General features: G+C 35.2%; 2 protein-coding genes across 5 annotated transcripts in view; one reads left to right on the plus strand and one right to left on the minus strand.

Moving 5' to 3' along the window:
• The window catches only part of Ance-3 (angiotensin-converting enzyme Ance-3), a 511,373-nt gene that overhangs the window by 119,677 nt on the left and 365,900 nt on the right, over positions 1-25,796 (minus strand). The gene's annotated exons all lie outside the window — the stretch shown is intronic.
• Positions 344-24,242, plus strand: Vajk3. Of its 3 annotated transcripts, none has more exons than XR_012410209.1 (4): positions 616-775; positions 978-1,082; positions 22,017-23,352; positions 23,423-24,242. XR_012410209.1 is itself a non-coding variant. In XM_073967522.1 (3 exons), exons 2-3 carry the CDS (start codon positions 1,071-1,073, stop codon positions 23,286-23,288), a joined length of 1,284 nt encoding a protein of 427 aa, XP_073823623.1. In that variant the 5' UTR covers positions 344-775; positions 978-1,070; the 3' UTR covers positions 23,289-24,242. The 3 variants fall into 3 exon arrangements, 1 of the variants encoding a protein (XP_073823623.1); XR_012410210.1 differs by having other exon boundaries at positions 23,426-24,242; XM_073967522.1 differs by having other exon boundaries at positions 344-775; positions 22,017-24,242.

A 25,796-nucleotide genomic window follows, 5' to 3' on the forward strand; every position in this document is an offset into this window, starting at 1 on the left:
GTCAAAGTGTTGGTTTACCAACACATTGCTAGAATTAAAGGTAAGGAAATTACCAATACATGGCAAAGTGGTTAAAAGTGTTGGTCAAATTCCTCCTTGGCTAACCAACACATTGGCAAATCTTTGCAGAAACCAGGGCTTAAAATTACCACTACATCCAAAAATTGACAAAATGTTTATGTATTAGTTATTTGCTTGGCTGGTTGGTTGTGTTTGCTGAGAAATGAAAATCTCAGGTTTCACTCTCAATTTCAAACACAAAAAAAGCTTTTTGATTTGTTTATCAAAAAACACTCTCACTTTTAATTCGCTTGTTTGCTTGATGGCTATGTTTGCCGGTTCTGTTATTGTTTTGAGCTGCTTGCTCTTTGTTTTAAGCCGTACTTTTTTTAAAGCAAAGCTTTTGTCTTTATTATTAACCATTGCTGACTTCTTCATACCATTGCTGCTGCTGCCGCTAACAACAAATGCAAAAAATTTAATTTTTTGAGCTTGGATTTTTGCTCTTTGAGTTGTTACGTTTTGTTTTTTGTTGCTGTAAAATTTTCTCGCTCGCTCACTTCTGCGCTCGCCGTAATTTTTTCCACGCCAACTACTACCCTGCCATGGGAACTCAGTGTTTTACCAATTTTTAGTCGCATTTAAGAGCGTGGCGTATATAAGCGACCAACTGACCAAAGACAGCATCCAGTTAAAGGTTTGGAATCGTAGCGGATTCTACAAATCCTTACCATCCCAAAGCAAACAAAAAAGGTGTTGTGTGTGTGACAGAAAGGTGGATATTTTATACAAAATTTGTTTATATGAAATGTTTTTTGCTTTTTCTAAGAAAAAATTTGCAAATTCTAGAACATTAATGACATTTTTTCAAAATTAAATAAAAGACAATTAAAAATGTTACATAAATTGAAAAAAGAATTATAATTAAATGAAAAATATTCTAATTGGTGTTTCCGCTTTCTTCTTCTCGATTTTAGTAAGACGATCCCCTTACTTTAATTTATTAACAACAGTAACAAAAAGTGGGTGTGTGTGGTGTTTGTGCAATACATTCCAACAACAGCAACATCATGAAATTATTTGTAAGTATCACCAATAAAATGTGTTAAAATACTATGAAGAAAATATTAAGTGAAGAAAAACAGATATTTCAGTGAAATACAATTGAGGAAATAAACATCTAAAACAACATATAAAAAATGATTTGAACACAAAATATTCTTAAAGTGAACAGAAAGTCAGTGTGAACCATTAAAGATATAGTTTAATATTTTGGTATTTAAAATTTTGAATAGTGAAGTTTCATATGATATTCCTACTTTCCCCATTAACGGGTCACGATATTTAAGCACTTTTCCTACAATATTCCTTATTTAAAAATATGGGACCACTAAATATTCTTAAAGTTCGAATCCTTGATGTCATCTATGAAGCTTTCAAAAATGTTGTGTTTAATCCGCTCTATATAAATAAGTTAAACTGTATTGTGTATACGACTTGTCTGTTTAGCGATTTACATATATCCTCAACTCATCAGCATTTTTTTCGTTTTGAATATTTTCGTAATTCTGCTTTTGAGAAAATTAAAAATTAAAGTGTCCGAAGATATCTAGTCAATTGTTTAACAAATTCGGTACTACTTAGGCGAATAAAATCCTTCCCTTTTAAATTATTCCGTTAAATTCTAACTCCTGACTATTTTACATATAAATGTATATATACCTTCGAAATTTTTTGTGTGAGAACATTAAAACTGATTATACCGGAAGAAGTAATTGTTTAGATCTAGTCCATTCATGGGCAAATCCTATATCAATTACGCGAATAAAGCCTTCCCCATCACCAACTTGTAGGATTACTTTGAAGTCAATATCTCTTGTATGTCCATGTGGTAGATTAGGGATGACAAGGACTACTTCATTCCTCGTTAGCCAGCCTAAGGTTTCAAGACGTTCGGAGAAATGCTTTAATTAGAACATAAACATATTTGCAGGTTGAAGTACCATAATATATTTATCTAAATATTTTAATGACAAATCCAATAAGGACTGTGATTAAAGATTTATTTCCTACTAGCAAAATGCCCGCTACTTCGTAAGCGGAAAAGAAATAATATACAAATAAACAATATTTAAAATGGAGAACACTGAAAATTTTGAAGTACTAATACCTATTTGAATTGATATTTAATTTCTTTATATAGATATAGATATCGATCTTCTCTTCATGTTACCTCCCCACAAAAGTTCAGCAATTGATAAGTTCAGCAATAGATGAAAATTTTAATTTACATAGGCTGAGGGTATATCAACAGTTCTCCTCATAACAAAAAGACCTCTACACTTCAACAGCGGCCTACATTTTAAATTCCAGTCCAAGTTTTATGAGAACGGTATATGCATTTTGAAAATTTTATGCACATTTTCCAACCGAATTTTGGAATTTATGATATCAAAATGTAGAAAACCATTAGTCAGATTTTGTTACCCTATATAAAACTTAATTATTGAGACATTTTGATTTAGGACTTTTTTTCAGGATGTAAAAACCTGTAATGTAAAACATGTAATGTAAAACATTAGCCGCATAGATCTACCTTTTCAAATGAACTTACTATAACGTTTAGAATAGACAACAAAGATAAAAACAATTTTGTTGAAAAGGTACGTTTGACTTTTTGATTTCAGTATATTATTTAGAAACCGAATTCGTGTTGACCTAGAAACAATAGTACATTATTCAGTACAATTTTTAAAATCAAATGTTGCAGTTTTATCTCTACTTGTTCACCCAATGTCAATGGTATTACATGTAGAAACCTTTCATACATTTGAAGACGGATTTAAATAAACATTCTGATAAAATCTCAACAGTTCTCCTCATAACAAATCCCATTTATCGATTCACCCAATACCAGTGCTTCAATATTTAGTATTATTTAATACTTCTAGCACGCTTATTGTACGACCACCTCTAACAATGAACCTGACAAATCAATAATATATCAGAATTTCACTTCTATTCCTTAGCCTAATACCAAATTTATTGCAATTTTGTACTTTTCACGCACTAATGATATAATTCCATCTTCATTGCTACACCCAACGTCAAATTTAGTAGCATTTAGTACATTTCGTGTTTCTCAATAAATCATCCAGCCCTCAGCCTAATTTTAGAATTTGTATGCATTTCAAAAAATCCTTATCTAAACATCAACACAATCCCTCATACACCAATTCGGAATTCCACCTATATCCCATCATGCAACACCAAACTGGTACCAAATTTAGTACTTATAGTATGTATAAGTTTCAAAAATTACTTCCTTTTATCAAAAACTATATCCAAACCGCGATTTAGTATTTTTCATATACATTAGTACGAATTTCCAAAACTTTCCCTCTATCTCCACTCTAAACGTCAACTGCTATACTAATACAAATTTCAGCTCTACCCCTTAAAACAATAACAATTTGGACCAAATTCTGTGCCATTTAGTAATTTTCGTACACTTGTTGTACGTAAATCCACAACCACATCCATATCTCAACCCTACACACCAACAGCGGCTATAATACCAAATTTCCGAATTCCACTTCTATTCATAATACCATTAATACTTTTCGTATGAAAGTACGAATTTCAATAACTATCTCCAACAGTAATTGCGAATTTCAGGATTAGGGCTGGAATCCTGAAATTCGCAATTATCCGTCCACCCAAATCTAAATTTAACCAAATTTAGTACCATTTATTAATTTTCGTACCCATAAGTACGAATTTCCAAAGCTACCTCAATGCTACACTTCATAAGTAATCTTAATTATAAATTTCAGGATTCCAGCTCTATCTGTACACCCAAATCCAAAATGTACTAAACTTAGTACCATTTAGTACTTTCCGTACCCATATGTATGCATTTCCGAAACCACCTCAATCCTATACTCCATAAGTAATCTTAAATCCAAATTTCAGGATTCCAGCTCTATCCGTCCACCTAAATTTAAATTGTACCATATTTAGTACCATTTAGTACTTTCCGTACCCAATTAGTTCGAATTTCCAAGACTAAGTCAATCCTACAGTCCAACAGTAATCTTAAATCCAAATTTCAGGATCCCAGCTCTATTCGTTCCCCCAAATCCAAATTGTATCAAATTTAGTACTTTTCGTACCCATGAGTACGAATTTCCAAGACTAACTCAATCCTACACTTCAAAAGTAATTTCAGGATTCCAGCTCTATCCGTTCACCCAAATCCAAATTGTACCAAATTTAGTACATTTAGTACTTTCCGTACCCATAAGTACGAATTTCCAAAACTTCCTCAATCCTACACTCCAATAGTAACCTTAATTCGAAATTTCAGGATTCCAACTCTATCCGTTCAACTAAATTTAAATTGTACCATATTTAGTACTTTCCGTACCCATAAGTACGAATTTCCAAGACTAACTCAATCCTACACTCCAAAAGTAATTAAATTCCAAATTTCAGGATTCCAGCTCTATCCGTTCACCCAAATCCAAACTGTACCAAATTTAGTACATTCCGTACCCATAAGTACGAATTTTCAAAACTTCCTCAATCCTACACTCCAAAAGCAACTTTAACTCGAAATTTCAGGATTCCAACTCTATCCGTTCGCCCACATATAAATTGTACCAAATTTAGTACATTTAGTACTTTCCGTACCCATAAGTATGAATTTCCAAAACTACCTCAATCATACACTCCATCAGTAATCTTAATTCCAAATTTCAGGATTCCAACTCTATCCGTTCACCCAAATATAAATTGTACCAAATTTAGTACAGTTTGTACTTTCCGTACCCATAAGTATGAATTTCCAAAACTACCTCAATCCTACACTCCATCAGTAACCTTAATTCGAAATTTCAGGATTCCAACTCTATCTGTTCAACTAAATTTAAATTGTACCAAATTTAGTACCATTTAGTACTTTCCGTACCCATAAGTACGCATTTCCAAGACTAACTCAATCATACACTCCAAAAGTAATTAAATTCCAAATTTCAGGATTCCAGCTCTATCCGTTCACCCAAATCCAATTTGTACCAAATTTAGTACCGTTTACTACTTTTCGTACCCATAAGTAAGAATTTCCAAAACTACCTCAATCCTTCACTCCATCAGTAATATTAATTCCAAATTTCAGGTTTCCATGTCTATCTAAATCCAAATTGTACCAAATTTGGTACCATTTAGTACTTTTCGTACACATAAGTATGAATTTCCAAAACTACCCCGATATCTCAATCGTACACTTCAACGGTAATCTTAATTTCAAATTTCAGGTTTTCAGCTCTATCCGTTCACCCAAATCCAAATTGTACCAAATTTAGTACCATTTAGTACTACCCGTACACATAAGTACGAACTTCCAATTATAAACGCCACTTCCCAACCTTGATTCCCATACCAAATATGAAGATTGTAGCTATATCCGCTCAAAATATACAATTGGTACCAAATTTAGTAACTTTTCGTACACTTATAGGTCGAATTTCCAAAAACCCTTTGGTACATCTTTCTAACTCTCCATCAGTTACCCTCATTCCAAATTTCAGAATTCTAGCTCTTCCCGTTTGCCTAATACAAAGGGTACCATATTTAGTACCTTTTAGTACTTTTCGTACCCTTCTAGGTCGAATTTCCAAAAACCCAGCCTTATCTCACCCCTACACACCGACAGCAACCCACAGTCAAAATTTCAGCTTTCTAGCTTCAGCGGTTTCGTCTGGGCGATGATATGTCAGTCACTCAGTCACTCACTCACTCACTCACTCACTGAGCTCTTTTATATATATAGATTTCTTAGCAAAAAATCGCACTCTAATGCTTTTGGGAACTTTCGGATTATTGCATCAGGATCCACCTGAAATAAGCGAATCGAAATCCGGTATTGTACTGAATTCAAACGCAAATGTTATAAACTATTGTGTGGGAAGTAATCCAAAGGAGTGGACGGAAATAGTCTATATTCTAAATACACATAAAAAAATTCAACCATATCGTTTAGTGCCTTCGGAAACTATCGTGTTCATTTTATATGGTGGATATAGCGGTAAAACTATAGGGTTATTATCTCAAGAAGTACAGGCTTCCCAACCAAAACTATTATATCGTTATAATCAGGACCACCGTAGAGCAATGCTAAAGACGGCCACCTTGTACTCAGAAGGTCTGCAATTTTATTCCTGGCCAGAAAATTAACATCAGTGTAATGTTGGCGACATTTACTAAGTTTTTAAGTCATGAAAAACTTATCTACAATTGGTGTTGCAAGACACACCGTTCGGACTTGGCGATAAAAAAGTAGAGCCCATATAATTAAGCCGATATGAATCGGCGTGCACCCGTTGAGTTTAGAGAACTTTCCCTTGTCCCTTCGGAGATGTTGTGGGAACATATGTATGCAATCAGGATCACCGGAACTACTAACTTCAATGAAAATGTAAAAAAAAGAAAAATGTGAACACTTAGAACTTTTGTGTAGGAGGAAGGTGCACGAAGGAATTGTTCGGATCTTGATATACGTTTGAAATTTGGGATGGGAGCTTCAATCTGCGATATGAGAGAAATATGTCCATTAATCATCCGGGATGTTTGTTGAAAATTGGTTATCAACTTGAAAACGACAAGAGAAGTGGAAGTTTCCTCTTTAAGCATAAACTTATCTTTCACAAATTTTTGACCCCTCCTTTTAACATTCTTTAGTGGCTTTTCGTCATTATTTTAGTCTTTGTGGCAATTGTCAGTTTGTAAGTGAGAGAGGGTGTTGAAAGGCAAAGGGTTATCATATGCCACACCTCTCTCTCCATCAAACTCAAGGACTAAAATAATGGCCAAAAGACTCCGCCGGTCCCAAACAAAATGACGGATGAGTAGAATATGAATTAATTTCGTGATTTGGAATAGAATTTGCACATCGTAAATTTTTTTCCAAAAACATGTGAAGGCTCTCCATCATAAAATTTAAAATTTTCACTCAGTTGAAGATTAATGACTATTCCAAGATCGTTTGGAAATTTTTACCGTAGGTGCTCTTTGTGCTCCTGTTTACGGCATTATAATAATTTTCTTGGAAAAACCTATTCTTCCTGAGATAAGAGCGCGCAAAAAACCAAATAAAATGATTGACGTACACGATTTGAGTATCCGAGTTACCTCAAAAATTTGCACGTCGTTGGAGATCTTTATTGGATAATTTCTTCTGGTGCATCCCTCACAAAAGTTCAAAGTTTCGCTGAAGTACAGATTAAGGCTGTTCGAGACTCATTTTAAAATTTTTACTGAAGGTAGAGCTTATAGTCCAGTTTACGGCGATACATTATGTTAACGTGGGCAATGCTTCCAAAAGTTCTAAAAAAACAATACGGTGCCCAACAGAAATGGCTGGTGGGCACAATAACTATCGGAAGAAGTGACAGGCATTGGCCCAACCTATGCGCATCGTAATATTTCTCTCAAACATAAATCGTTCCTTCGGGCATTTCCCCCATAAAAGAGATAAATGGAAAAGCGGGAGTGTGAAAAATATCACAGGAATCAAAATCAAGTACGAAAGTTCTACCAACGAGTACCGGCATATCCTTCTGTAGAGACAAGCAGGGAAATCTTGTAACAGATACAGATAGTATGCTCCGGTCATGGAAATACCACTTTTCCAAACAATTGATATCCCATACTAGGGAAGACGACGATGATACCAGAAATTCAATGCCAGAAGATGGTATTTAGTATATGGCGAAAAACAAAAATTTTTTACAATCGATGAATCCGAGTTTCACCCTTTCAGAATTCGCGAACTGTTAACATATTCTATATAGTATGATATACATTCTTTAAACTGAAGTGTTTTAGGAGGAATCCCATAAGGTCGACCATTAAAATTAATTTACGTGGAAGCTGTGTTGGCATCAATGTAGAAAAATAGGTAAAAATGGGTTGAAGCCAACAAGTTTTTTTATGCTCCCATCCGAATTTAGGCTTAACTTTACATTTTATAGACATATGCCCAAAGAAAGACTCAAAGAATACTTCATGGGCAATATGATACTAGTGTATCATTTTTCGATATATCCACTGCATCCACCTAAAATTGATGCTGACATTTTGAAGCCGGAATTTCGGGGTTTTTTGAATTGTTTTAATAATTCGGACGCGCAACAAGATAATATTCAAAACTCACATTAGGATTATAAAACTCGTGATTCTACGTCGTTTAGTGCATATCTCATGAGTGTGCTCCTTACAGCATCCTAGTAATTGGAGTCTAAAGGCCAATATTTGATGTGTGATTTTTTTAAAAAAACTTATTTTTTGCGTTTAAAATTTACAAGTGCCATTCAATTTCCTTTGTACCCCGCGTGAATTTAGTTTTTTTACGCGACGGATCTAATGAGACCCTCCGCGATCGAATCCATTCACTAAAACCGCGGATATAGATACCCTGAAAATAGGAAAAGCAGCAAAAAATTATTTCGACAAATCCGCGTACTAAACCGCGATTTTCTTGAAATTTTTTTACGTAAATGGAATCCTTTATACGCGATTATAATATTTGCGAAAACGCGTGTCATAAATTACAGAGATTCGCGTGTAATATGGGTTTTTCACCAAAAATAGAATGTGGAGGCACATCCGCGGTTCTTGAAGAATCTAATTAAAATTGGTATATTTGGACGTATTTTTGATAGGCGCTGACGAAACCGGATGCGCATCAAAATCGTATGCACATTGCGCGACTTTTACCAACTTTAAGGTTTTTTGCAGTGTATGATGCAACTGGTGGCACACAATGGCCCCTGAGTGAAACATCGAAATATGCATAAATTTTGACAGAGATTGATTCGCTGTATCCAAAAACGGATGCGCATCAACCGACTTTAACTAATTCGCGAATAACAGGCTTTTTAATTATAATATTAATTGAATGATTGTAATTTCAATATTACTCTGAATTTCCTACCCTTATAAGTTATCACAGTAATCAGATAAACTCTCGCGATGGTAAACCATATGTTTTGATGAAGTTTTAACTGTATATATTCATTATTCTATGGGATTTTAGCACAATAGTTGGAGAACTCCCAAATATTTTTTTCTAATTTTTAGAATCAAACCAAAAAAATATTTGCAACAATATTTTCCAACAATAAGTTTTTCTCTTTTGTTGTTGCTATAATATGCAATTTATGTACCCAATCTCTATATATTTGGTATCATATTTTTCTACGCATTGTCTAGATTCCGCATATATTCTTTAATTTATTTTTTGAGGGTTTGTACGGATTCTGGGACAGGATAATTTGGATTTACTTCAAAATTTTTTTTATTATATGTTGATTTTCCGCGAAAATAATAATAAATTTAATAACTATTTAAACATCTACGAATAGATATGGAATGCTGTTAACGATTTATGCATACATTTTCTCATAACAACAAAAAATATATTTTTAAATATTTTTTCTTTATATGAGAATAAAAACCGCTATAACTTTTGCGCGCATTGGCCAATTTTTCCTTTACCTCTGTACCAAAAATCGTAGATGTGCTCGTAAAAAAATTTTTTAATTTTTTTCAAATGGAATTGTAAAGGAATTTTGTTATTCGCCATATACCACCCAGAAAAGGTGAGGTGTAGACAACTATAAACGGGTTAAAGCAGCTGAGCTGTTTAAGACTGGAGACGACACGCTGATAAGGTGTATGCATCTGCTAGTTAGCATCATCTGGCAGGAAGAACGCGTACCCGATGATTGGAACGTGAACATCCTATGTCCCGTCCACAAGAACGAAGATACGACTGTGTGCTCCAATTACAGGGGTATAATTCAGCTTCCTATTGTATATAAGATAGTATTTTGGATATTGCGTGAATGACTAAAGCTTACGGTCAATTAAATAATTGGGTCATATCAGTGCATCTTTAGACATGGAAAATTTACCATTGACCCTAGATCAGTTCCAAGAGATGCAGATCGACACCTACCATATTTTTGTCGATTATAAAGCAGACTTCGTAAGTTCTATACGTTCAAAGGTATTCAAAGCCATGTCTGATTTTGGTATTCCCGCAAAGATCATTCGGCACTGTAAGATGACATTAACGGATATACGGTCCCCATTAAAAATGGGAAAAAACATTTCCAAACAGTTTACTACCAAAAGTGGTTTAAAGCAAGGAGAGGACGGCCTTTCGTGTGATCTCTTTAATATCTTGTTAGTTGAAAGCTATACATGTAATAAATATCATGTCGGTTATTGGTTTTGTGGCATTGCCGTTCGCATCGCTACTACAGCATACCAACATCTTAGAAATGTGTTCATTGGATTTTTGGAGCAGAGACCGAATTGTCTAACAATACCACTTGTGAAGCACTTTTAATTGGCTAAAAATGCTCAGGAAATGTAAGTGAACATTAGGCTGAGGGGATCACCGCTAAAAACTTATTTTGCTGTCTACCTTGTTTGCTAACAATTTGTCGCATTTTGTTAGCCAAAAAACCTACGGTAAACGTTAAGGACACAACTCTTAATTTTGAAGCTGGGGTTTTTATACCAGCCCACCCAGAGGTGTCTCATAATGCGTCGGTTTTTCGTTCCATCACACTTACTGTGAGGCGAAAATATTGTTCTTTAAATTGCAGGTGTATCCGCCATTGCGCATCCTGCACCTTCTATGTAAAGAGTTCGGACATTCGATGTGCGAATTAGGGGCTTTAATACCTCTATTTCGTAATAGCGTGTTTTTCAGGGTTGGTTACAAAGATCAAAGCCCATAACATTGACGCTTTTCATAAAATATCGTGTTCTTCGATGTTCAAGCAGCACAAAAGACTCACAATTCACGACTAGCCAGTATATTTACTGTGGATTTCACCATTCAAACGTATATCAAGTTCCAGGAATGTATATAACGGACAACACTTTCAGGTACTTTCCTCACTTAAGTTTTGTTTACGGACTGTTCGAAGGTGGTCATATTAGATAAGAGCCGGAGGCAGTGAACTCCTAGCAGAATTGTTTTTATATATTTTTTTTTGTATAAGCTACCAACAGCATTTTGTAATGTGCATTCGTTGAAAATCAACGACACATAAAAGTGGAAGAAGGTTTGCTTTGTTTTGCAAACACTTTCGTCGGGGTTGTGTGAGGTTGCCAAAGAAAAATTTCTCATTGAAGTTTTTCTTGTTTCACTTTTATACTTCGAGCTGACGATTGATGTTTGGGTATAAAAAGTTTTTGGTTGAAGAAGTTATTGAAAAATAACTTCAGTGGAGAATATCCACAAACAAGAAACAAGGGAACTGGTGAGATCCTTTGGCGAGGATCGAAACTAGACTTCCCTGCCTTACCCTTTGGCGAACAATGCCAAACCTTCTCCACTAATAAATTAGTTGTTTTAAATATTAAAACAACAACAATGGGATTAAGCCAAACTATTTTGAAAAATCAAAATTGTAACAGCCATCCCAATAAAAAACGCCACCAATGTTCTATTTTTTTCGAATATTTTAAATTTAGTTTTCCTGGTTGTATGTGAGCTTCTCCATGCTGTGCTGTCTAGATAGGAAAATCTATCGACATATTCAATTCTAGGCCAGATAACATCAAATTTTCAACGGTGGCAAAATGTCCCGTTAATGTAATTTTGGCGGCATTTAATGAGTGTTTCAGCCACGTAAAACTTCTCTACAAGTGGTGTTTTAAGGTACGGCGTTCGGATCCGGCGATAACATATAGCTCCCATACCATTGATCTAATATGAATCGGGGTGCACTCATTGATGTGAGATAAGTCTGCCTTGTCTCTTTTGAAATATGTCATCCTTGCTTTACTCCCCAGTTTGTGGGAAACAGTAAATTATGTTATCTTTGTGAAGAACTCAGAGGTTTTCATTCTTGTACATCGCTTTTATTACTCGGATTATTTTCATGAGACTCCCTCGGTTGTTGGATTGATCTACACAGCTTCAGCCTAAGGACAACCTGTTCATTTCACGGAATATTTCATACATGTCTTTGAATTATTTCCTGTATTTTGGCTACTTATATCTTGTATGTGGTATTGAGCAGGGTTATTCCTCTCTAGCTGTTACAATTTTTCAAGTAGCCATTCTAAGATAACATTACAACTATGCCATTTTCCAAGTTTGATGAAGTCTTTTTTCCTCCCACGTTGATATGATGTGTGGTCGAATTATCTCAGCTGCGGTTCTGAAATCGGCCTGTAGAGCTTCCGCAAACCATCTTCTAATGCTGCTTTGTTACGTTTTAGTTGTTCTATTGCCACTTTTACTTCGTTCAATATGGGAGGGTTACACGATATATTCACCGTTCATTGTTAGCCACTTATTTTTTCATCATTCTTCACTCTCCTTTACACCACCTAGTAAATATCGTCAATACTTTTTTGTCTACTCCCCTGTCTTTCTACTAACTTTTTGGCAATAACTTTGTCCAATAGTTGTTAAATCATCAAGGTCCAAACAAAAGACTCAAGCAACAAACTCAACACTCAAGAGCTTGCATATAAATTACAAAATAATTAATATAAACATTCAAACCGAAATAACCTTCTAACATATTAACACATAAAATGCAACAAAATGTTTAACGTTTTCATATAAAAGCGCGCAAACACATTGTGACAATTATTACATATTGCTGCAATGCCGGCAATTATCTAATCGCAATCAAAAACCCCAAAAACAAAAGCAACAAACCTAAAACTATTCACTTTGTGAAATTTTTTTAAGGCAATAAGATTAAGTAATAACAATACGCTCAATACGAAAGTACGTCATTAATTTTTCAGACATGGAAAGGTGGGTTAGGTGGTAGACACACATAATTTTGTCACAGAAATTTTGATTTTAATTTAAAGCAAAAAAAGACTTAAGCGGCAATCTAGAGGCAGCAATGACCAGTTGGTTGGTTAAAAACAAGTGAAATTTTTTGCTCAAATGTAGGAAAGCCGAATATGGAACCTGACTGGCATGTGGATGAAGAAGAAAACAAGTAAAGACAGAAACAACAAATGTCTGGCTCTTAAAAGTGATTAGCAAATAGTCTCGAACAAATCAATAGGAAATATCTATTGATTGATTGATTTGTGATAAGACTGACGGGTTATTAAAATTGCAAATATGAAGAATGATGGGCAAGCCCTTTGAATTAATTTTGAAATAATTTAATTTCAAAATTAATAACCCATGGCACGGGCTTCTTGTAAAACTCAATTGCTAGTCAAGCATTTATTATTCGGTCAAACATATTGATCTAAAACAATAACAATATCATTGAAAACCATAATACCTATAATGCATTCCAATGCGCTATAATCATAACATTTCCGTCAACAAAAGAAACCAGCCAAATGTCGTGGAAGAAACGAAAAAGCAACAAAAATGCCATACAAGCTAACAAACGCCCAAATGTTGTTAAGGAACCTCAATATGACATGCAACCAACAATAACGGCTGGCCAGCCGCTGACACATTGAAATTTTGTAAACAAACCAAAGCAGAAGGCAAACAAAAAGATACCGGCACATGCTGGCCATATGACCTGGCTGGACTGGTTAAGTAGCGGCCAGCCACATAGAAGACATAATAAGCAAAACATAAAAAAACAATAAAACGCCTTAAAAAATATTGCAGATTTTGAGGTAGGTCGGGGTTTGTTTGGAGTTTTTATTGTGTGGTTTTATGTTTCATTTTCCCCCATCCAAATCTACCAGCTACCAAACTGCTTTACTTTTAACCATCAAATTTTCATGCTTACATTTCTTCTATTGTTGTTTGTATGTCTTTCTTTCGTACTTTGCTACTGATTCATGATGATCTTTATGTTCATGTTGGCATTTTTATGAGAGACATTTTTGCATAAATTGCCTTTAATGGCTTTTCATGAAGTTGGAGGAGGGGGGAGGTTTTGGCGATTTAAAGTGTCTTCGGCAAGGTCGTTGAAGGTTGTGTGTTGTGTTCAACACCTGTTCCACTGAGAGGGTGTGTTATCTGTCTGCAAAAGCGGAGCAAGTTTGCAATATCATTAGGAGGAAAACGAATGACTTAAGACACGAACTTGAGCAATTATTTTTTTGATGAATGAAGGTTAATGGCTTGTAAATAACGTAATGGGGGAATGGGTAAATTCTGAATGGTATAATACCATAATTTTAATTTTGAACACCAAATTTTGAAATAATTTCATTAACTAAGAAAAAACACAGGGCGGAAAATTCATGAAACTTAATTGAAATATTGCTCACTTTATAAAGGAATGCCAAATGATATTTATGATCCCAGCTAAAATGTATTAATTGATCGAATTCTAATTAGAACAATTAACAAAAAATCAGTTGACATTGTCGACGACTATATACCTTCCACCCACTGGCGTTAAAGATAAAGCAAAGATGACCTAAATATTCCATGAAGAGATCCGACACCGTTGATGGCACTAAAGCCCTTCTTCACCTTATAGAAGCAGAGATTTTCTTCATTATAACAAAAATTTCAAAATATTAATAATTAGGATTGTTAAACACCTTTTGCAAAAACTGTGAAATTTGATGCTGAATGTCCAAGAAGACATCTATGGGAATATTCAATATTATGGGTTTAAAAAACATGCCACTATGAAAAAAACGACAGAATGAGCCCCGCAAACATTTTACAGACCGATGTACTTCAGTATAATATCCGACATTATCATCTTACAGGAAGTGTGGTGAAACGGGGAATGGCGACACAAAAAAACACTTATTCGAATTTTTGCCTGTTAGGGCGAAGACCATTTTACTGTTAATTATACCCTCAGCCTTTAGGCTAGAAAGGGTATATACACTTTCAAAATGTGCTTCATCGAAATAATGGTTTTAGACCCCAAGTATGTTTGGACGAAATGTGTTTCAGACAATTTGGTGTTGATTTAGCAATGTCCGCCCGTCTGTCTGTCTGTCTGGCTGGCTGGTGCGCACGATAACTCTCGAACGGATGAACCAATTCAAATTTTGGCTTTTGTAATATTTTGTCCAAACTAAGTTTAAGTTCGCAGATGAGTTATATCGGTCCACTCCTCCCGATACCTCCCCCACAAAAGTTCCAAAATGTTCAGAAAATTTGTGGGCATGATAACTCTCGAAGGGAGTAACCGATTTAATCCATACTTTGCACATCATGAAATTTTTACCAGACTTAGATGAGGTTCCAATATGGACTCAATCGGCCCACTCCTTCGGGTACCTCCCACACAAAATTTCAGATAAGTTCAGTTTAGGGCCTGCTCTCGAATCGCTTTGATTTTTGTTGCAACTACTTGTATTCACTTCCCCCCATACGACGGTACAAGTTTCATCAGGGGCAAGTCCATACTGCCTGAGAAAATGGCGGGAAAGATGCTAAGAGCCCCTATGACACCTTGTGTAGTGGTTGGAGCGCAAGATAACTCTCGAACGGATCTGTCGATTCGGTCCAAAAGTTGGCCATCATAATATTTTATCAAAACATAGTTTAAATTTGAAGATGGTCTATACCGGTCCACTCCTTCAGGTACCTCCCCCACAAAACTTCAAAAATGTTCGGAAAAATTTTGCGCACGATAACTCCTGAAGGGAGTGACCAATGTAATCTATACTTTGCACATCCTAATATATCTACCAGATATAGATCACGTTCGAATATGGACTATATTTGCCTACTCCTTCTGGTACCTCTCACACAAAATTTCGGATAAGTTCACTTTAAGACCTGCTCTCGAATCACTTTGATTTTTGTTGAAGCGATTTGCAGTCGCTACCTCCATTACGACGGAAAAAGTTTTTTCAGGGGCAAGTCCATATTTCTTGGGAAAACAGCTGGAAAGTTGTAAAAACCCCCTATGTCACCATATGTGGCGGTCGGTACTTCTTCCCAATATTTAAAAAATGTCACTAAAATGCTAGGACAATGGGGCAACAAATTTGGTCCAAACTTGGGTCTCCTAATATTTTGTCAAAAGTGGCCCACATTGGTCCTCCCTAAGGGTACCTCCCCCACAAAAGTTCAAAGTTTGTGTCTTAGTGCAGTTAATACTAACCCAAATTTTTGTCGGCAAGTTCAAATGTCCGAAAAGGGCCACAAAATTCTGAAGAGACCTTAAATACATTCGATCTGTCCGTAGGTGAAGGTTTCACTTCACATTGGCTGAGGGTATATATCTGTCGGCAAAGCCGACTGACACTTTTTTACTTGTTTTTATTCATTTTTCTCGTTGGAGTTGAGCTGGATGGTAAAAGATTTGAACCCACACAACCAATAAAATATGTTTGGAGCAACTTTGATGAGCTGCCAACTAACAGCGAAACCTGTCACATAATCTTCGGCTTCCTTTTTCAATCCCAACGGGGAAAAATAATAAAAAATACTTTTTAAAATAATTGTCCCCAGAAGGGACAAGGGAGACTTCCCTTTTATCAAAGAGTGCACTCCGATTCATAGTTGCTCAATGATATGAGACCTACTGTTTATCGCCGAGTCCGAACGGTGTGTCTTAAGACACCACTTGTAGAGAAGTTTTTCAAGGCTTAAATACTCAGGAAATGTCGCCCACATTACTGAGGGGTATTTTGCCACGGTTGAAAATTGTTGATGTTGATTGGCCTGCGAATCGAACCGCATACCTTCTGAGTGCAACGTGGGGTGCATAAGAAAAATAACGGGTTTTTACCTCGCAAAATTTTTTGGAGCCATAGAAGCGAGTAACCCACTCATTGCTAATAGGTTTAAACCGAGAGTTGTGAGTTCAACGTTGATTTTTTTTGTTAGCAAAAATACGAAGATCTTTTTATAATGACAAATGGGTGCCGTTGATGACAAGTGGGTGCCGCAATGGTTGGAATACCACCCTTGTTTGATGGTAGCATCAACATCGGTGACGAAGTAAACATCAACACCGACATATTTGATATTAATTTAAAGATGTGGATTGAATAAACAAATAAAAAATTAATTTGAATAAAATTTCACAAATTGGAAATTGGAATAGCCGATTTTCTATATCTCTAGTATTTTATCACTTCTGGTAATACAATTGGTACCACTTTAAAGCTTAGAGGGTCTTCTAAGGCTTGGAAAATCGTCATTAAAATTTATATACCAATAAATGTAAAACATGGGATGGAGTAGCGACTATTGGAATACCTGTGTTGTTTGTCCCCTTACGCTAACCGACCTGGCATCATTGTAGACCTGAGATGTTCTACATCCATTGACAGGCTTTTGTTTTGGAATACCCCCAATAGGAGCCGAAATATGCGCTTAAGAACACAAATTTGATTATTTCCCCATATAATTTTTTACATTCATATTACCTGGACACCTCCAACGACGTGACGATCCGTCCAAAATTGCGACCTGTAGCGTAATTACAGGGTTTTTATAGACAGATGAAGGGACAGGCGGCCTAAAAAACTACAACATTGTTTTAGAAAGGTTTACCCCCTATTTTTTCCATTTTATCTAGAAACTTTATACATGATGATTTATAGAAACAACTTTACCAGTCCATTTGTGACTATAAAACTACATAAATTGTTGAAAATCGTTTCGTATTTAGATATTAGGTCATATTGGGCCCAAAATACCTAAAATCGATCAAATATGCATATTGGAGTTGTATCAAAATTCGATCGGCGACGTGTTGCAAAAAAATTAAATTTTCAACACGATCAGTAAAAGGGACCTTAGACTGGATTAGAACGCTAGGCTGAACAACTTTTGCGGTTGCGGCACATGAAAGTATTAACCGAATAGTCCATCTTAAAACTAAATCTAATTTTGGGAGTCATTCTCTTCAATACTTATACTTTTTATTTTGTACAGTGTAGGATATTTGGAGCTGTTGGGCCGGGCCCATTATATCTTTAAGCATGAACTTAAGTACGAAAAAAATATATCATTTCAATCAAAATCACAAAAACTACCTTTGATGAAAAGTCGATTTAAATTTGAAATAAATATTAGGATATGCAAAGATTGGACCAATGTCAATCCCTCCTTTCAGGATTACAATGACTACACGCTATGGACATTTCAACACTATACACGAAGTGGCCTTAAAATGCATTAAAGCGCAAAAGTGTTGAATTTTTTCGGAGTAGATATCGAAGGAAGGATCACAAGGATTAGAATATCAAAATAAACCTCGAACAGCCCTCAAATTACACTTAAGCGACAATTTTGTACTTATTTGAAAATTTTGCCTATCAGGGCGAAGATCATTTCAATATTAATTTTAATTAATTTCTCCTTGGAATCGAGCTTAATGACCGATGATTTTTTGCCAGTGAAAAAGAAAAACCAACGATTCGAACCCACACAACCAACATTATGTTATCGGTTTCGTCGTTGGTAGCGGTTCATCAGACATATCGGCTGTGGAGTGGCTTCTCTGTCGTCGAATTTTTCTCTTTCAATGCGATGACGTGATTTCATGGCAGGATCACCAGGATTACCTTCGAATATCAAAATAAACCTCGAACAGACCTCAAATTACACTAAAGCGAACATTTTGTACTTATTTGAAAATTTTGCCTATTAGGGCGAAGATCATTTTAATATTAATTTTATTTAATTTCTCCTTGGAGTCGAGCTTAATGACCGATGATTTTTTTGCAAGAGAAAAAGAAAAACCGACGATTCGAACCCAAACAACCACCATTATGTGATCGGCTTCGCCGTTGGTAGCGGTTCATAAGACATATCGGCTTTGGAGTGGCTTATCTATCATCGATTTTTTCTCTTTCAAATGCAATTTGTTTTTACAGTGGAGGATATTTGTCCACTCAATCTGCCTTTAGAAGTTATGAGCTTTGGTTATAAATGCTAACTCGCCGTCATAACCCTTTTTTCATACGTTTTTCAAAGATGTGCATTGAAACCCAGGAAAGTACCCGAAGGAGTTTTCCCATATAGAACTGTTAAGGACTGGACTTAAGCTTAAGAAATTCAATGTTAAATTGTTATTTAAATGTTGAACATTTGTGAGAGTTGTTCCGGAAGGAGTTGTCCAATATAGTCCATCTTCGAATTTTATTTAAGTTTAAAATAACTATTTGGATGTTCAAAGGTTGGATCGTAAAAACAGCCACATATACATAGGTCATATGGATGTCAGAATGTATGGACTTGCCCAGATAAAGGCCTGTCAGGAAATGGCATACTTTTCCGACTTATAAAACATACGTCGAAAACATCGTATACCTATCAAAAATCAATAGGCCTTGACACAAATAAAACAAGTAAAAAACCAGTAAGGAAAGGGTCAAAGTCGGGCGGGGCCGAATATATATTACCCTACACCACTGTGAATATGTAAAATATATATGGGAGCTAAATCCAAATCAGAACAGATTTCGATATAATTTTTCACATTTATTTGTAGACCAAATTCCGTCACATATTCCAAATTTCATCAAAATGGGACATATATAGCGCGTTTCGTGCATCAAATACCTAAAATCGGCCGAGAATATATATGAGAGCTATATCCAATTCTGAACCGGTTTCTATATAATTTAGCACGCTTATTTCTAGGCCAAATTCCGGTAAACATTCCAAATTTTATTGAAATCGGACATATATAGCGTGTTTCGTGCACCAAATGCCTTAAATCGGGCGAAAATATATATGGGGGCTATATCCAAATCTGAACCGATTTTTACCAAAATAAATAGCGTTCGTCCTTTGACCAAAAAAACTATCTTCCACAATTTTCATGCGAATCGGACAATAAATGCGACCTGCACTTTGTTTACAAAAATACATGGACAGACGGACATGCGTAAATCGTCTCAGAAAGTGATTTCATGTATATCCCTAAAAGGAACTATGGGTCTAGCTCGTTTCCTTTTGCATGTTACAAACTAATGCACAAAGACATAATACCCCTAACCACAAGGTGGTGTAGGGTATAAATATAGAAGATTGTGTGGTTTCAGACGAAGAGAGGATATTTTAACACTCTTGGATGAGAGGAATTTATTACTAAGTCTTATCCAGAAAATAACCTCGGAATATCCTAAACATGTAAAATGTAAACTTATGAAGACAAGGACTCTACGAGGTCATCACCGCCGGCTGTCTCCAATTTGGAGTAGTTTAGATAAACTGAAGGATTGTAGAATGGGGTAGGGAAGCCCTCAATGAAGAAAAACTACATCAAGTCAACCGTCAACCATATTTGTTTTTGTGAAAGCAACTTCTGTCTCGAAGATCTCAAAACATGGAGAACAAAAGTATTGGTGGCGTCGATTAAAGTCAGAGGCAAACATTACAATTGTGTCAAGATTGGTACTTCATAATCCGGAAAAAAGCGTTCTGCCAGCCAATTCTCCAGCAAGGTCACTCTCATATATATCAAAGACGCCGCAATTGGCTTGTTTATCTTTCTAGTTCGTTCAAACGTTTTCCAAAAAGGCCAAACAAAAACTCTATACCAAAGAAACACCCTTCTCCGTGCGTTGAGTCCACGTTGAAATTTTCCCCTCCTGACATTTGTTTGGATAGCAACAGACAATGCCTTCTAACCGCGATAGTTTTTTTTTTTTGTGACGGCAGGTTTTGTGCTTTTGGGTCATTTTCTCAGGAAATATTGACTTGTCCCCTGCTGAAAATTATCAAAGCGAGACATGTCCTTTAAACACACGTCATACAAATCTATGTCCCACAAACATTCCAGAAGGCACCAGGGAGACTTCTCTCATATCAAGGACTCCACCCCAATTCATATTAGCTTAATGACATGGGACCTACTTTGTATAGTCTAGTCCTTTTGACATATTCAGGAAATATAGTTTTTAGTATGCTTTGTTTAAATACTACAAAATGAGATTGATTCCAAACAGTTTGTCAATTAATTCCAAAACAGTTTGTCATATCTGTCGAAATATGTTAAACGGTTAGTAATCTTAACTTAACCAAACATACTCTCCTTAGAAAATATGAAATAAAGCGGTGCCTTAATCTGGATGTCCGATTTAAATAATTTTTGCAGAAAAAATTATTTGGACCTATTTTTATAATTTAATTATTTCACAAAATTAAATTACCCATGAACAATCCAAAATTACCCAGAAATATTTTTGTGGCATCTTCTCATACAGTTTTTTTTTTTTTTGTAATAATAATTTTTATTTATGGTTAAATGTAATTTTAATATAAACTTACCCCTTAAAGCAAACATTTATATGAAAAAACTTACCTAAAATAAGAAGAGAAAGAGAAATTAAAATTAGTTAGTTTAAATATATCTATATTAACAAAAATATATTATTCTGAGAAATTCAAAATTATTTTATTATTTTTGTGTTGTTCATTATACCTATGAGTTATTATTACAGTCTCTCATAGCACTAGTTCTCTTTTAGTTCCTCACAATTTTCATGTTTGTGTCTTTAGCCAGTTTAAAGAATATTATCATCATGTGTGTGTTTCGGAATTTTGCAAAAAATATGTCTATTAAACTATTAGAAACAATAACTTTTAATTTAATACTTACTCGAAATGTTAAATTATGTTTATTACAAAACATTAACTTTTTATGCATCCGTGACTGTAACATAATAAATAATTAAGTTTTCTCATTATTCCAATGTGTTAATCAAATACGTGTTTGTTTCTTAAGTCTTTTGATTCAAAATATATGTATGAACCTCTTTTCTTGTCATAGAATGGTCGAGTTCTCTCACTTGAGAAAGAAATTCATATTACAAACTCTTACCCATTCTCTCTCTCTCTTTCTTTGCTTTTTACAATGGGTAATTATTTGTTTGTTTCTTAAGTCTTTTGATACACTCTGTATCAAAACATGAGATATTACTCTTTATTTCTCTCATTATTTGGACAGTGTTTGTTTCTTAAGTCTTTTATATTTTTCTTCATACAATTGCTCCTTAAATCACAACAAAAATCTTACCATTCTCCTCTCTCTCTCTATTTCCAGATCTGTCTTGCCACATTGCTGGTGGCCTCAGCATGCGCTGAATCAGCTGCCAAAAAATCCGTCAGCGAGAAAAAGGTACCACTCGAAAAGAAATTGGACAAACGTGGCCTTCTTGAGCTCGGCTATGGCTACGGCCACTCTGGTTTGGATTTGGGTTATTTGGGACATGGTTCCATTACCTCAGGACATGGTTATGGTTTTGGCGGTTATCATGGTAATGCCCTCGGTGGCCATTCAGGACCAGGTGTTGCTGTTTATGGTCACAGTGCTCCACAAGAATTCCTGATTAGTCAAATGGCTGATGTTCACAAGACCATAACCATTACCAAGGGTGTACCCGTGCCAGTGACTGTTGATCGTCCATACCCAGTGGAACACATTAAACATGTTCCAGTTGAAGTTAAGGTACCTGTACCACAACCCTATGAAGTTATTCGTAAAGTACCCGTACATGTTAAGGAATACGTTAAGGTACCCGTCCATGTGCCTCAGCCCTATGAAGTCATCAAGAAGGTCGAAGTTCCCGTCCATGTACCCGTCGATCGTCCATACCCAGTTAAGGTACCAGTGCCACAACCCTACGAAGTGGTTAAACATGTTCAAGTGCCCGTCAAGGTACCCGTACCACAACCCTATGAAGTTGTTAAACATGTACAAGTTCCAGTGAAAGTGCCAGTACCAGTACCACAACCCTACGAAGTCATTAAGAAGGTCAATGTACCAGTGCATGTACCAGTCGATCGTCCAGTGCCAGTTGCTGTGCCCAAACCCTATCCCGTTACTGTTGAAAAGCCATACCCTGTTGTCTATGAGAAACAGGTGCGTGTTGAAGTACCAGTACGTGTCGACCGTCCCTATCCAGTGCCCGTAGATCGCCCCTACCCCGTCAAGGTCCCTGTACCAGTACCTCAACCCTACACCGTTGAGAAGCCAGTACCATATGCCGTCGATCGCCCAGTGCCAGTTCCAGTTCAGGTGGCAGTTGACCGCCCATACCCAGTACATGTTACCAGACCAGTGCCTGTCCATGTTGATAAGCCAGTGCCCGTACCAGTCGGTGTACCCGTTGTTGCTGGCCACTCTGTTGTTCAACATGGTGCCGCTGTCAGCTATAGCGGCGGTTATGGCGGCAGTTATGGCGGCGGTTATGGTGGCGGTTATGCTGTTGCATCTGGCGGTCATGGTTATGGCGGTTATGGTCATGGCGGCTATGGTCATGGTGGTGGTGTTGTCCTTGAATCCCATGGAGGTTATCACCACAAAAAGAAGTAAGCCTCCAGAGTCTCTGCGGAATCTCATAGGCCACTCTAACAAAAACATCAACAAATCCCAAAAAGTAACAACAACAAAAAACCAGAAGAGTGTAAATGATTCTAATTCGTTTATTATTTTCTCTTTTTAATTAGAAGAAGATGGAGAAGATGCAGAAAACATGAACTAGTTTTAATTTTTATTATTTTGTCCCCCCTCCCTCCCCACCAATTTCTTTCCTTGCTGCAAAAGGAAAACTTTGCCACTATTTTTATTAAACGGATTTTCCATGGCCTCAGCAATAAAAGATAAGTTGGGAAATGGTACGAAACTAAAACAAGTATCTACCAATTAGTTAAGAAAATCTTGAAGCTCTCTCGTTCTCTGTATTTAAGCACTGCCAATGTGAATCCTTTATTTAAGGATTTCAGTTTTGTATATTTTTTTCTCAAATATTTCTAACTAAATTTTTATAATAACTCACTTATTATAAATCTCTTAGTTTTCTAAGTTATTTTAAATATTTTTCTTTTAGAACAACAAAGAGCCAGTTGACCCAACACCAGCCACCCACCAGCACCCACATAGCGAGGCAAAGTAAAAATTGTGATAAAAACTTTTTTGGAAATTTTGCTTTGCCTCCTGTGGGCTGGTTGTGGCGATGGAAGAGGTCTGAAGGGAAAATAGAAAAATATTTACGGGCTTCAAATTGCTTAGCTAGTTAAAAGTAATGCCACTCTCTTTCGAACCCTTTCCGAACTTATCTCATGGAAAATCTCCAAAATTGTTTTATTTGTACTATACTATTATTATTTTTGTGTATAAATTAATATTTCATTCTTTCTTTTTTATGTTATGTTTAATGTAAACAATTTTTATATGTTTAAAATTTTTGTAAATAAGTCTACTAAGAAGAAATGTGTAAAAAAACGATGAATACAACAAAAATAAAGAAAAACCTATTATATTAAAAAATATATTTGGACGAGTTTTTATTTTATTAATTATATAGGGGACTTTAAGCACAGAATAAAAATACAAGAATACAAATTAAAAAAATAAAAATGTATAATTAATAAAAAAAAATTAAAAATTGTAAAAATTATAAAGTAAAAAATTAAAAAAAAATATATATATATGAAAAATATAAAATACAAAATATATAATAAAAAATAAAAAAATGAAATATAATATGTAAAATATAAAATACAAAATATAATATATAAAATATAAAATATTAAATATGATATATATGTTATAAACTATAAAATATTAAATATAAAATATATAAATTTTATATTATATAAATTATATTTTAGATTTTATGTGTAGGCTATTTCGTCAGATTAGAGGTACATTCACCCCCCCCCCCCCAGGCTTATCTATCCTGTAAAGAAAGTCGTTTTAGTAGGTGTGACACTAAGTTTCAGTGCTTCAACTATGAGGATAATTATAAATTATGTTCATCTTTTAACCTGTAGTAGTAACGTTGTCCAAGTCCATCCCATTATGGCACCCTTAACCCTTTGTGGCCCGATGTTACCTGTGGGCAATTTTGCATGTTTTTGTATGCGTATTTCCCACACCGTTTGAGATATTTATATATACTAAGTGGGTGTCGTTAGGTTGATTTCAGAAGAATAAAAAATTGAAATTACTTTTAAATTGGCGAAGTTATGCTTGTTTTAGTATAAGTAGTCAAGTAAAAATTTGGATGTGAAATATTTTAGGTATTTTATAAAATGCCGTTAAATTTCAAACAAATTGAATAATTGCAGCCAAAATTTTTTTGAAAAATCTTACTCAGATGTTGATCTAATAAAAAACAAACATACAATTTACAGTTCCAATCAGTAGTTATAATTTTTTGAAATTTGGATATGAAATTTCGAATTTGGGCCATTGTGGCAATAAAGCGGTTACATTAGTGGATGTCGAAAATGCTGGTTAGTGGTATTTAATGAAATACAAAGGGTCATTAGGTCATTCGGACTTGTGAAAAATGTTGCATTTATATTACACTATGCAACACTGAAAATGCAAACAACATCTAGTATGCATTTTTTGAAAGTACTTATTTAGACTACAAAAACTCTAGTAGAGTTTTGTCCTGTAAGGTCCAGTTCGGATTTTATAGCCTCATCTAAACCTAGCTAAAACTACAGTTTTTTGCATTTATAGGACCTTTATCTCAGAAACGATTAGGAATTTGCCCTTGTTGTCTGTGGCAATATTGTAGCCCTTAACTAGTAGAACTTATCTTTTGAAAAAACCACACAAGAAAAACTCCATCTAGGGCATCAAAATCTATATAATATATAAAAAATTTTACATAATTGCTGAAATTCTGGTCAGTATCGGCTAAACTATTGGGAGTTGAACCGAGTAACCTATTGCAAAAATCTTCCAAATAAAAATCTCAACAATTCTTTAGAACATTCTGAAACTCTAAAATGCTTACTTCATGTTGTTTCAGCGGTATTTTGCATCATATCTCTTACAACACGTATTTCAAACACAGTTCACACA

This window comes from Musca autumnalis, unplaced genomic scaffold (assembly GCF_047663935.1).
Source record: "Musca autumnalis isolate F117 unplaced genomic scaffold, ASM4766393v1 scaffold_2, whole genome shotgun sequence".
Lineage (NCBI taxonomy): Eukaryota > Metazoa > Arthropoda > Insecta > Diptera > Muscidae > Musca > Musca autumnalis.